This window comes from Lolium perenne, chromosome 2, assembly GCF_019359855.2.
Source record: "Lolium perenne isolate Kyuss_39 chromosome 2, Kyuss_2.0, whole genome shotgun sequence".
Taxonomy (NCBI): domain Eukaryota; kingdom Viridiplantae; phylum Streptophyta; class Magnoliopsida; order Poales; family Poaceae; genus Lolium; species Lolium perenne.
The window spans coordinates 99,592,587-99,605,558 of NC_067245.2; the positions used below are offsets into that span (position 1 = coordinate 99,592,587).

At 41.4% G+C, this 12,972-nt stretch overlaps 1 protein-coding gene across 1 annotated transcript; it reads left to right on the plus strand.

Annotated features, from left to right (window-relative positions):
- The first annotated feature begins 5,422 nt into the window (after positions 1-5,422).
- On the plus strand, positions 5,423-12,634 carry LOC127333376 (protein LAZ1 homolog 1). The gene is made up of 5 exons (XM_051359772.2): positions 5,423-5,581; positions 10,453-10,739; positions 10,830-10,952; positions 11,561-11,851; positions 12,140-12,634. Exons 2-5 carry the CDS (start codon positions 10,458-10,460, stop codon positions 12,341-12,343), a joined length of 900 nt encoding a protein of 299 aa, XP_051215732.1. The 5' UTR covers positions 5,423-5,581; positions 10,453-10,457; the 3' UTR covers positions 12,344-12,634.
- The last annotated feature ends 338 nt before the right edge of the window (positions 12,635-12,972 follow it).

The following is a 12,972-nucleotide window of genomic DNA, read 5'->3' on the forward strand; positions in this document are numbered from 1 at the left end:
TTGTATGCACACGTAGAATCTATCACACCCGATCATCACGTGATGCTTCGAAACGACGAGTCTTAGCAACGGTGCATACTAAGGATGATAACTTCATGGATATGCGAATATTATTAGTGCCCCAATAGTTGGAGGATTGTGACGCCTGGCGTTTTCAACCTTCATACATTCCCATAAAACTTATGAGTTTATGTAGTCTCACCAAATTTATATTCTATCATCTTGCAATAAGGTCTTAGATATCACATATATCTCATACCTTGATTATTTCTGAAAACTAAATTTTCAGCTCCTTATTTTTCAAACAGATTTGAACTTCAAGTTTCACGGAGACAAGATAACTTTAGGTACTAATTGAAATCATAGCTCTTTGAATCAACAATGCGAGGTTTACTAAAAGTTTGCAATAGGACTTAATCAATTCTTGATTCTTTAACAATACGGTACCAATCCGTAAAGTTTCTTGTCAGATTTTAACAGTATTTCTATCTCAATAACAAGACTAGCGCATGGTAGAAAACGGATGCCAATACTACAAAATTAATTCAAAATACTACTCAGACTATGTTTATGATAATTAGTTCATGTTTTAATCTAATTACTAATGAACTCCTACTTAATACAACATCCCTCATAGTTGTTAAGTGGTACACGATCCAAATCTACTACACCAAAACCGATCATCACGTGAGATGATGTAGCTTCAATGGTGAACATCAACATGTTGATCATATCATCCATATGACTCGTGTTCAACCTTTCGGTTTCCGTTGTCCCGAGGCCATGTCTGTACATGCTAGGCTCATCAAGCAAACCCAAGTATTCCGCGTGTGCAACATGGCTTACACCCGTTGTATGTGAACGTTGAGTCTATCACATCCGATCATCACGAGATGCTTGAAGCAATGAACTGTACAACGATGCATACGAGGGGAGAACACTTTATTATCTTGATATTAATGTGAGGGATCATCTTATAATGCTACCGTCGCGATCTAAGCAAAATAAGATGCATAAAGGATTAACATCACATGCAATTCATATGTGATATGATATGGCCCTTTTGTCTTTGCGCCTTTGATCTTCATCTCCAAAGCACGAACATGATCTCCATCATCAACGGACATGATCTCCATCATCATCGGCGTAGCGTCAAGGTCCATGGCGCCTTCTTCATGGTTGTTCACCTCATGTAGCAACTATTACAACTACTTTGAAATACTACTCAACATGAAAATTAAAGACAACCATAAGGCTCCTGCCGGTTGTCACAATACAATAATGATCATCTCATACATATTCATCATCACATTATGGCCATATCACATCACCAAACCCTGCAAAAACAAGTTAGACGTCTCTAATTTGGTTTGCATATTTTACGTGGTTTAGGGTTTTCGAGAGAGATCTAATCTACCTACGAACATGAACCACAACGGTGATACTAGTGTTGTCAATAGAAGAGTAAATTGAATCTTCACTATAGTAGGAGAGACAGGACACCATAAAGCCTCTTATGCAATACAAGTTGCATGTCGAACGAGAAACAAGTCTCATGAACGCGGTCATGTAAAGTTAGTCCGGGCCGCTTCATCCCACTATGCCACAAAGATGCAAAGTACTCAAACTAAAGACAACAAGAGCATCAACGCCCACAAAAACATTGTGTTCTACTCGTGCAACCATCTATGCATAGACACGGCTCTGATACCACTGTAGGAATTCGTTGCATAGAAAACAAAAAAAATTCCTACCGCGAGAACGCAATCCAAGCCAAGATGCAATCTAGAAGACGGGAGCAACGAGGGGATGATCAAGACTAACCCTTGAAGAGATTCCAAAGCCTACAAGATGAGGCTCTTGTTGCTGCGGTAGACGATCACTTGCCGCTTGCAAAAGCGCGTAGAAGATCTTGATCACCGGCGCCATGAACGGGCAGCACCTCCGTACTCGGTCACACGTTCGGTTGTTGATGAAGACGACGTCCACCTCCCGTTCCAGCGGGCAGCGGAAGTAGTAGCTCCTTTTGAATCCGACAGCACGACGGCGTGGTGTCGGTGGTGGTGGAGAAATCCGGCGGAGCTTCGCTTAAGCGTGCGGGATGTGGTGGAGGAGAGAGGCCGCTAGGGTTTGGGGAGAGGGGCGCCGGCTAGGGCACCTTTGAGGGGTGCGGCCATGGTGGTGGCTTGAGTGGCCGGCCAGCCCCTCTCTCCCCCTCTTTATATAGGTGGAAGCCCCAAGGTTTAGGTCAAAGAGTCCGAATAAGACCCCAACAAAAAACCTTCTAAGTGTCCAAACCTAGGGGGAGTGGGACTCCCCCCTTTCCTTGGTGGGGTGGCCGGCCACCATGGTGGGGAGTCCACTTGGGACTCCTCCTCCCTTAGGTTGGCCGGCCAAGGTGGGTGGAGTCCCTCCTTCCATCCTTATTTCTTCCGGACTTTTCTAGAACCTTCTAGAACCTTCCGTAGAACCTTCCGGATCATTTTAATTCACATAAAATGACATCCTATATATGAATCTTATTCTCCGGACCATTCCGGAACTCCTCGTGATGTCCGGGATCTCATCCGGGACTCCGAACAAATATTCGAACTCCATTCCATATTCAAGTTCTACCATTTCAACATCCAACTTTAAGTGTGTCACCCTACGGTTCGCGAACTATGCGGACATGGTTGAGTACTCACTCCGACCAATAACCAATAGCGGGATCTGGAGATCCATAATGGCTCCCACATATTCAACGATGACTTTAGTGATCGAATGAACCATTCACATACGATACCAATTCCCTTTGTCACGCGATATTTTACTTGTCCGAGGTTTGATCTTCGGTATCACTCTATACCTTGTTCAACCTCGTCTCCTGACAAGTACTCTTTACTCGTACCGTGGTATGTGGTCTCTTATGAACTTATTCATATGCTTGCAAGACATTAGACGATATTCCACCGAGAGGGCCCAGAGAATATCTATCCGTCATCGGGATGGACAAATCCCACTGTTGATCCATATGCCTCAACTCATACTTTCCGGATACTTAATCCCACCTTTATAACCACCCATTTACGCAGTGGCGTTTGGTGTAATCAAAGTACCTTTCCGGTATAAGTGATTTATATGATCTCATGGTCATAAGGACTAGGTAACTATGTATCGAAAGCTTATAGCAAATAACTTAATGACGAGATCTTATGCTACGCTTAATTGGGTGTGTCCATTACATCATTCATACAATGATATAACCTTGTTATTAATAACATCCAATGTTCATGATTATGAAACTAATCATCCATTAATCAACAAGCTAGTTAAGAGGCATACTAGGGACTCTTTGTTTGTCTACATATCACACATGTACTAATGTTTCGGTTAATACAATTATAGCATGATATATAAACTTTTATCATAAACATAAAGATATAAATAATAACCACTTTATTATTGCCTCTAGGGCATATCTCCTTCACTTACTACCCATGCACAGATTTTATGAGGAGTGTAGGAATCTTGCGAGATGTTCAAAATCTGATTTCCAATGCAGGGTTGGAAAGTTTTGTTGTTGGTGAACCTTACCAATATGCAAAACTGACCATGTCAGTGGTGCAGGATTTTGAATTCAATTGGTCTTAATCTAACCCCATGGTTCGATACAAAATTTATAATAAAACTGCCAACTTGCCTTTTGATGATTTTTGTGCAGCAATTAGAGTGCCACAATGGGGATCATGCGAGAAGGTTAGGGGACTGCCGCAGGAGCTCTTGAATCTATACAAGATGATCTGTCAGGGGAGAAGCTTTTCAGATGAGAGCGGTAAAATTAGTAGTATTCAACTCCCAGCTATTCGTTACTTTGCTTATTTCATCACCAAGTGCGTTCTTGCTAGAAAGTGCAAATAAGTTATCTATCAAGGATTTAGCTTTCCTGACATTTTTTTTGAATTTGACTTTTTTCAAAACTGAACATTTTTCATATTCAAAGGTTTCAAATTTCAAAACTGATCATTTGTCAAATTTCAAACTTTATTTTTTGTATTTATTATTTTTAAATTTTACAAATAAAAATAAATAAAAAAAGAAAACACAAAAGAAAAAAGAAAAAAGACCTTCCTAGACCAGGCTCATAACCGTGAGGGCGTTAGCCTGGTCAAAGAAGATTTTTTCACCGACCTAGTCGTTGTATAACTAAGACGCGACTAGATGTGGGTTATAACTGGTCTGGCCCAGCAGCCAAATCTTTCAATCAAGTGGCTCCACCGTTCGGTGCAGCTTAAGGCGGTGTATAGAATTTAGCGTAGGTGGACGTGTATAGGTTTTGTTGGGCGCCCTACCTATCATTCAAGTGCGTGCGGTAATCTCGCACGCGCACAGAGGTCCGCTCACCCTCCCGTGTTGGGCCGGCCTACGTTTTTCTATTACTTTTGGAAAATTTCAGATTTGAAAGCTTTCAGATTAAAAAATAATATACATATTTTAAAATATTCAAAATAAAAATTAAATCTGAAAAATTCAAATTAGAAAAAAATTCAAATTTCAAAAAAGTTCAAATATGAAAAAGTTAAAAAAATTAAAAATTTCATTTTTAAGATAATTTAAAAGAAGAAAAAACGCTAAGAAGTTCAAATTAAAAAAACATATTCAAAAATGTTCAAAAACACAGTAAAAGGGAAAAAAAAGGAAAAACCCAGAGAAAAAACTGAATGAAATCTTCCCGAAAGTTTGGAAAGCCGGGAAAATCGAAGGAATCCACGCGCGAGGAAGTGGAACAAAACTTGCTTTCCTCAGTTCTATCCATCTTAGTGTGTTTTCTTAGAAAGAAAGGTTCCCAAGAAATAGTCAAATCTAATTTGAGACGATCTAGCGACGATTGTTGATTCAAGGACAACTATGGTATTGATCTCATGCACGTTTTGTTAGGGAGGTTCAAGTAGGCCGTCGTGATTCCTTGCATCAGTCAACCAGACACAAAATCCTTTACTTATCATACTAAGACAAGCAGGCACTTCACTTTAGTATGTACTCTCCTGCGCGTTAATGGGCCGGCCGGAAAAGCGATTGCACGCCGGCGTAAGATATTAACGCACGCAGTTTGGCGGGAAATAGGGTTTTCCTTTCCGGTTTTGCTTTGCTTGGTTCTGGGTTGGCGCCATTGCTGCGTGTGCAGGGCCCAGTATTCACATCGGACGCCATCGTCGGCAAGCCCGTTGGGCCGGTAGACCCACTGCAGATGTAGATCGGCATTGTCGGCAAGCCTTTTGGGCCGCTGGATCCCCTGCAGATGTAGATGGGCACGTCGACATTAAACTCTGCCCTGCACACCTGTGTGGCTGTCTCCCTGTTTGCTGACGTGTACTCCCTTGTGTGCCGCGTGGTTGGACCCAAAAGCTGCCAAAGTCAGACAATCTGAGTTAAAACTGGAGGGGCTCCCTGTAAAATCTACCATCCGTACCCCGCTACTCCGCAGCTACCACGCGGGTCACTCCGCCACCGCCAGGGGATCAAACAAATCCACCGTCCCCGATCTCTCCGCCGGCGAAGCTCCCAACTACGCGCCGAGATTCCAAGTCTCGTCTCGGACTAGGTGAGTGCTCCCAATCTCCCCCGGCGACGATTAATCTCTCTTCTCTGATTTGCCCCCAAGTTCAACTAGCTCTTGAGTTCAGATTCAGAGTAGGGAGCACCCGAACTCTCACTGTTAATGGTGCCTCAGGATTCACTCTGCAGCTTTGTGTTCGGCCGGAGATAACTGCTCGCCGTTCGCTGCATTTAAGGTTTAGTTTCGTTAGAACCCATGCTATAGAGTAGGGTGTTTGAGGAGGGAGCTGGGAAGATGCATATGCTGGTGCGGCGGCAGATCGCCGTGAGCGTGGTTGTAGGTCCGTCGACGGCAGTCGGTCCGGTGCCTTCTGTGGAGGTGATGGTGACGGGGGTTTATATAGGCGGGGTGTAGAGACGAGAAGATCAATTGGATCAAGTTTTGATGGCCCAAAATTTGTGTGCCTGCTAACCAAAAATATCACTCAAATTCTTTGTAACCAATTTAGATTTTTTTTTGAGAGGCAGTTTAGATTTTCTGTTGTTGTGCAAATTACCTTGAAGCAAGTTTGATGCTGTTTAGGAGATACCGTGAGTGGGACATGCCTGTTCGACTATTCCTTGGATTTCTAGTATGATCCGCATGTAGGGTTTCATCTATCATGTCGTCCCACGTCACATTCTCTTGATTGATGTGCTACCGATTTCTATTTCGTTGCGATCTCACCATATACTTTTCTCTGGACTTAAAGCATCTAATTATAAGAAATCCATATCGTCCTTGTTTTAATGATTGGGCTACTCCTAGGACATAAACATTACTTTGTTGAGTTGCTTCCCATTTAGCTATGCCCTGTGAATCTGTGATGTTCCCTGCAATACTTGAGTGATGGTTACAGAAAAACTGCTTTCTCTTATCCATTTAACATGTAGCTGATTCTCAACTTAACAATCCTATTCCAAGTGCTGGCATAGCTTAGTGCCTCATTTAACATTCCCTGAATGGAAGTTTGATTTGTCCAAATGGACAACTGTCAGCTCTAGTGTCCTTGATATGCTCTTCATTTCCTGCTGTGCATATTTGATGCCTATGCTCATATCTGGTGATACTAGTTTGGAACTCAACTATAGTGAACCTATGAAGTCTTCTCCATTATCCACTAAAATTTTATATCTTAGGAGTTTGATGCTTGTTTCACAGTATTTCTTTTCTTTTATTCTTTGTTGCCACTAGAGCTGTTTACTTTGATTTTGCTTCTGGGTTTAATACCCAGCACTTGTAAGTCATCCTTGTTTATTCAACGAAAATCAGTGCTGACTGTGTTTTCATAAACATAAGTGTTTCTTAATTCTCATCAGTCCAATCAACTCCAACTGTTCGCTTTAATTAACCCTATTTTACTGAAGTGAGAAGTAGTTCTAGTTATCGCGTGCATGTTTTAGTTTGAAACAGTTGAGGTATGCTACATAAATCTTTACCATGAGAGAAGAATGATTTGTTTCTTTTGTTAAGTTTGTTACTGTAATAGTTCATCAGTTGAGAACAGTTTTCTTACATCATCCCAAGTTAGTTAATACTGAGTATTCCAGGAAAATAGTTCAGATGGATTAAAATGGGAACTATTCCTTGAAAATATTTCCCTTCTGATATCAGCCAGTTGTCTGTCTAGTCATTTATTTACCTAAATCTTAGGCTCTGCTACTATATCGAGTTTCATGTGCCAAGCAATTTACTTGAAGCTGAAAGTATTGTACCTTCAACATCAAGAACTCCGTTTGATTTGGTGGTGCCTCCTGGTTCACAAACCAACATAATTGTGCTTGCTGATCATTCATTCACACGGTTGTTTCTGCACATGCACAGTTTATTTAGTAAAGTGTGACAGTGTGTAACCATTAACCCCTTTATAGTTATTAAGAGAACTTGCTAATAGCTCGGTGGTAAGAGACCCCCAGTTGTGGGGATGCCAACCAGGGCTCCCCCAAAAATCATGAACTGTTTAAGAGATATTCTGAGTGGGACATGCCTGTTTGACTATTCCTTAGATTTCTAGTATGATGTGCATGAAGTGTTTCATCTATCATATTGTTAGAGGTCACATTTTATTGATTGATGTGCTACCGATTTATATTTTGTGGCGATGGCTCCATCTACTTCTTTTCCTAGCATGCACCTTGAGCATACATGGGCTGGGAGGAGGATTAGTGTAGTTCCTGTTATATCATTTTAGGTATATGTATTTTGTCCTGCTCTGCTTGTTTGTTTAATTTCGAACATGACCCAAAGCATGTATCACATTTCATTAGAAGGAGAATGCCAGGAAGTCACAAAGTACAACCCAACGGTAAAAAAAGCTCTTCTTGTTTATTTAATATTCCCATTAGCCCGCATCATAAACTTTCTGGGCACTTAAAAAACAGTTTTCTTACATCATTCCAATTTACTTAATACTGAGTATTTAATTCCCTTCTTCATTAGCCTGCATCATAAACTTTATTTGCACTTAAAACCTCTAATTATAAGAAATCCTTTTGGTCCTTATTTTAGTGATTTGGCCACAACAATGACATAAACATTACTTGGTTGAGTAGCTTCCCATTTAGCTGTAGTGTGCTCTATGATGTTCCCTGTGTACTTGGGTGATGGTAACAGAAAAACTGCACTCTCTTGATCGATTTAACATTTAGCTGATTCTCAACTTGAAAATTGTATTCCAATTTCTGAAGGCATAATATAGTGCTCCTCTGATTTGTTTTTAAAAGAAGCCGTATGCATCGATTGATGCAGAGGCTGGGGTATCCCCATTTCGAAAAAAAAAATATAGTGCTCCATTCAACATTTCCTTAAAGGAAACTGAAGTTTGGCTGTTGAAATAGAATACTCTCAACTCTAGTGTCCTTGATGTGCTTTTAATTTCTGTTTGTGCAAATCTGATGCTTTTCCTATATTTGGTGGTTGAACCTTGGTGTCTTCTCCATTTATCCACTAAAATCTTCTATCGTAGGAGTTTGATGCTGGTTTCACAGTATTTCTTTTCTTTTATCTTCTTTCTTTTTCAGTTGCCATTAGAGCAGTTTTCTTTGGTTTTGCTTTTGGGCGTAACACCCAGCACTGACTGTGTTTTCATAAACATACATGTTTCTTAATTCTCATCGGTCCAACCAGCTCCAGCATGATTTCCATCTGTTCGCTGTAATTAACCCTATTTTAGTCAATTGAGTAGTAGTTACAATCATTAGCTGCATGCTCTAATTTGAAACAGTTGAGTTATGGTACATAAATTTTTTACATTGAGAGAAGACTGATTTGTTGCTTTTGTTAAGTTTGTTATAATAATTGTTCAATCAGTTTAAGACAGTTATCTTACATCATCCCAATTTACTTAATACTGAGTATTCCAGGAAAATAGTTAAGATGGATAAAAGGGGTTATGTTCCTTCAAACACGGTGGCGCATGATTCTACGGTGTCTGCATGTATCAAATTATTTTCCTAGGAATATCAACCAGTTGTCTGTCTAGTCATTTAATTTACTTAAATCTTTTGGCTGTGCTACTATATCAAGTTTCATATGCCCCACCCCCCCCCCCCCCTAAAATCATGAACTGTTTAAGAGATACTCCGAGTGGGACATGCCTGTTTGACAGTTGCCCAATCCAGAAGCTTATCTGGAAAACATGGCCATCTCTGCGCGCCATGTTTTTCCACTGGCTTGCCAATCTGGAGTTCTGGACCGCTGTTGGAATATCGAGTGGCTGACTAGACGTGGCCTGCAGCACCATCCCAGGTGCCTCCTGTGCGATCAGCTCCCGGAGACGATGCATCTCATCATCGTCTACCCCTTCGCAGCAAGCTTGGCACGAGGTCCTCTCCTGGTTGAGGATGACCTGCAGGCCACTGGGCAGCAACCACATCTTGATTGAGTGGTGGCACAAGGCACGGCATGTCACGCCGATGCCAATGCACAAAGGGCTAGCCTCTATTGCGCTGCTGCTGCCTTGGACAATCTGGAAACACCGTAACGACTGCGTCTTGAACAACGCACGGCCCTCGGTGCATTCCGTCATGGCGACAGTCAAGGAGGAGGCAACGCTTTGGGCGTGAGCTGGAGACAAGGGCATGCGCGCCATCCTGCCAACTTGGGACGTGCACTGATGTAACTGAATTTTACAGTTTCGGACTCCTAGGAGGCATGTAAGTTCTATCTTTTCAATGCAATGAAACGCCCAAGTCTTTTGCGTTTTCTCAAAAAATAGTTCATTACGAGAACGTGCTGATAGTGTGGTGGTAAGACCACCAGCTGTGGGGCTGCCAACCAGGGCTTAAATCATGGTTCTCACAAAAAGGGCCCCTCACTGAGTTTGTTCCCCATGCGCGTCGGGCTGCCAACTCCGCCACCGCAAAGGGTGGATCCGGTGTTCTGGGCCTTTCCTTAACCTACAAAGCAATGCCTTCCGGTTTCTTCCCCCAAGGGTCAAGTTTTTTTTGATAGTTCTTTCAGTACTGCTGTGCGCCAGCTCCTTGTCTGTGTGGTTTTTCAAGCGACGTATAAGCCTTGCCTGTTCTGTTGATAAATCAGGAGCACGACAATGAGAAAGATATGCATCTTTCTTTGCCTATGGTTTGATTTATGTGTTCGTTCTGTTCTCCTGCTCATACATCATTCCATGTTAATGACAATTGAGTTCGTCATGCTTCAGTAACCAAATTTAATCACAGAAACAATGACATATAACCAGTTTAGATGATGAAACCATATCTGAGCTTCTATCAAATTGAAACAATGCCAAAAAAAATATCTTGAAGATACGAACCGTCATTCCTATGTTGTTTTATTTTTCTTATGTTACTTTTTTTACTGAATAGTTTCTTAGGTTTCTACCCCTGATGAATAATTGTGAATGTATATATCTTCAGGCACCATGTCGATGTTTCCGGGAATGGATCTTACTAAAATGGATCCTCCAACTCTTACACTCCTTGGAGCAGCCTGTTGTGTAATGTTGTCTATGCATTTTACAGTACAATTGGTGTCACAGCATCTTTTCTACTGGAAAAATTCCAAGGAGCAGAAGGCTATACTCATTATAGTGCTAATGCCTCCGTTGTATGCTATAACTTCCTTTGTTGGTCTTCTTGATATTAAGGGAAGCAAAACTTTTTTTACATGCTTGGAGTCTGTTAAAGAATGCTATGAGGCACTGGTGAGTCCTGTTGTGTCAATGACATTTTTCCGCCTGAAGTTGGTGATTTTGCTAACTTGTCCTTCAATTTTTGTATTTTCAACTATGCAGGTGATTGCTAAGTTTCTGGCATTGATGTACAGCTACTTAAATATATCTATAAGTAAAAACATTGTACCTGATGAAATCAAAGGGAGGGTGCTTCATCACTCTTTCCCCATGTCACTTTTCCTGGTATCTTTCTTACATCCTTCCATCTTATGGAATGTTTGATGAATTTTGCTACTTGCTATGTAGTTAAATTTTGGTAATCCAACCTGCACCATTAATGACAAATTAATATTGATGAATGTTGCTATGTGTGGTTGAATTTTGGTAATCCAACCTGCACCATTAATGACGATTTAATATTGATGCATGTTGCTATGTGGTTGAATTTTGATAATCCATACTGAACCTCGGCATATTTGAAGGATGATGTTTTAGTCAGTTATACTAAAATGCTTCATTGCATTAACTAAAAGGTTATATATGCCATTAAGAAAGCACACATTCAGATTGTAATATCCGGATTTACTGAAGCATGTAGCTATGAGTCAATACTTAAATTTTTACATTTTCACTAAGGTTCTCTCTATGTGTGTACCTAAAATGATGTTGTCTCTGGAACCTGTCTTTGTATCATCTGCCCACTGTTGGATGTTCCACCTATAAACTGCATATTTTGCACAAGCTGCCAGCAATGCTGTTAAAGCTTTCCGCCCTGTTCATACGTTGTGTGTATTGAGCCGATTGGATTTCTGGAAAGTAACCAATATGCTTCTGTCTTTGTGCTGTGGCAGCCCCGCAATGTTCGGTTGGAGCACAAGACACTAAAGCTTCTGAAGTACTGGACCTGGCAGTTTGTTGTTGTTAGGCCTGTTTGCTCCATTCTGATAATTGCACTTCAGCTTCTTGGGCTGTACCCCAGCTGGGTCAGCTGGACGTTCACAATTATACTGAACTTTTCAGTCTCCATGGCATTATACGCCTTGGTCATATTCTACCACTTGTTTGCCAAGGAGCTGGCACCTCACAAGCCTCTTTCTAAGTTCTTGTGCATCAAAGGGATTGTCTTCTTCTCCTTCTGGCAGGTAAATCACGCCATCCCCAGGCTGAACTGAATTGTAATCTACTTATGAATATCGATCTTTAGGGTTACTTTTTTTTGTGTGTGTGTATGAATGCTGTTAATGGAATCTTACATCAGTTCCTGCTCATGACTACATCTGAACATTTGGTTGCATGTACCTGTATTCGTGTAGTAATACTGATAGTTTAGACCTTTTGGTCATGTCAAATTGTTTGCCATGATTTTGCATGAGCCATTGTGTATGGTTTCTTTAGGTGACATTCTCACATTCCTGCTCCGTTTTTCACAGGGCTGTGCGCTGGAAGTTTTGACCGCTGTAGGGGTTATTCAGTCTCACCATTTCTGGCTGGACGTGGAGCACATCCAGGAGGCGATCCAGAATGTGCTGATTATCTTTGAAATGGTCATCTTCTCAGTCCTCCAGCAATACGCGTACCATGTCGCTCCGTACAGCGGCGCCGACAGGGCGAAATTCGAGAAGAAGAACGAGTGATCTGCTATTAATTTTTTTTGCATTGAGCAACATCTGCAGCTGATTATTGTATGTCTTAGTGTGTACTATGTGCCATTGTGCTGGGAACATGGTTTCAATATGTTGTAGAAGAGAACACAGTAATTTCCTCCCGGACACGTGTAGAGTGTCGTTGTGCTGGGAACATTAGGGGAAAAGGGAGATTATGAAGAACATATACAAACGGTTTATAGAATGCTGCAGGTTTATAGAATGCCTGAATAAAGAAAATTTGGAGGGCTTCCATCTCCAGATCGTTGAAAACTGGATGAATTCTGGCTGTCCTTTGCCGAGATCATCGTGTGTATGTTAAATTCTACATGTATGATTGATGTTAAACATTGCTGGGTTTTCTTTTGTGTGGGTGGCGCAATACTAGAAGGATGTTGCTGTATGATTTGGATGGCCATTATTGTTGGCATTATTTTTTTTTTCAAGTGAAGAAACGTAAAGAGAGTCGATGGATCGAAGATGGAGGTTGAGGTCGAGTCAGTCTACTGTGTAGGTGGTACCTGAAAGGAGGGCGGACCGCACACAGTGGCATAGTGGGCACGGGCAATGACTACTGACTGGTGCGCGTACGTGGGGTCATGTGCAACTCCTGTGGATTC

What these genes read in the sequence shown, in the direction of transcription:
- LOC127333376 (XM_051359772.2), top strand. Translation starts at nt 10,458, where the DNA reads ATGTCGATGTTTCCGGGAATGGATCTTACTAAAATGGATCCTCCAACT. An exon ending in TCCCCATGTCACTTTTCCTG is followed by an intron (nt 10,953 to 11,560) that starts GTATCTTTCTTA and finishes GTGCTGTGGCAG; the next exon opens with CCCCGCAATGTTCGGTTGGA. An exon ending in TCTTCTTCTCCTTCTGGCAG is followed by an intron (nt 11,852 to 12,139) that starts GTAAATCACGCC and finishes CGTTTTTCACAG; the next exon opens with GGCTGTGCGCTGGAAGTTTT.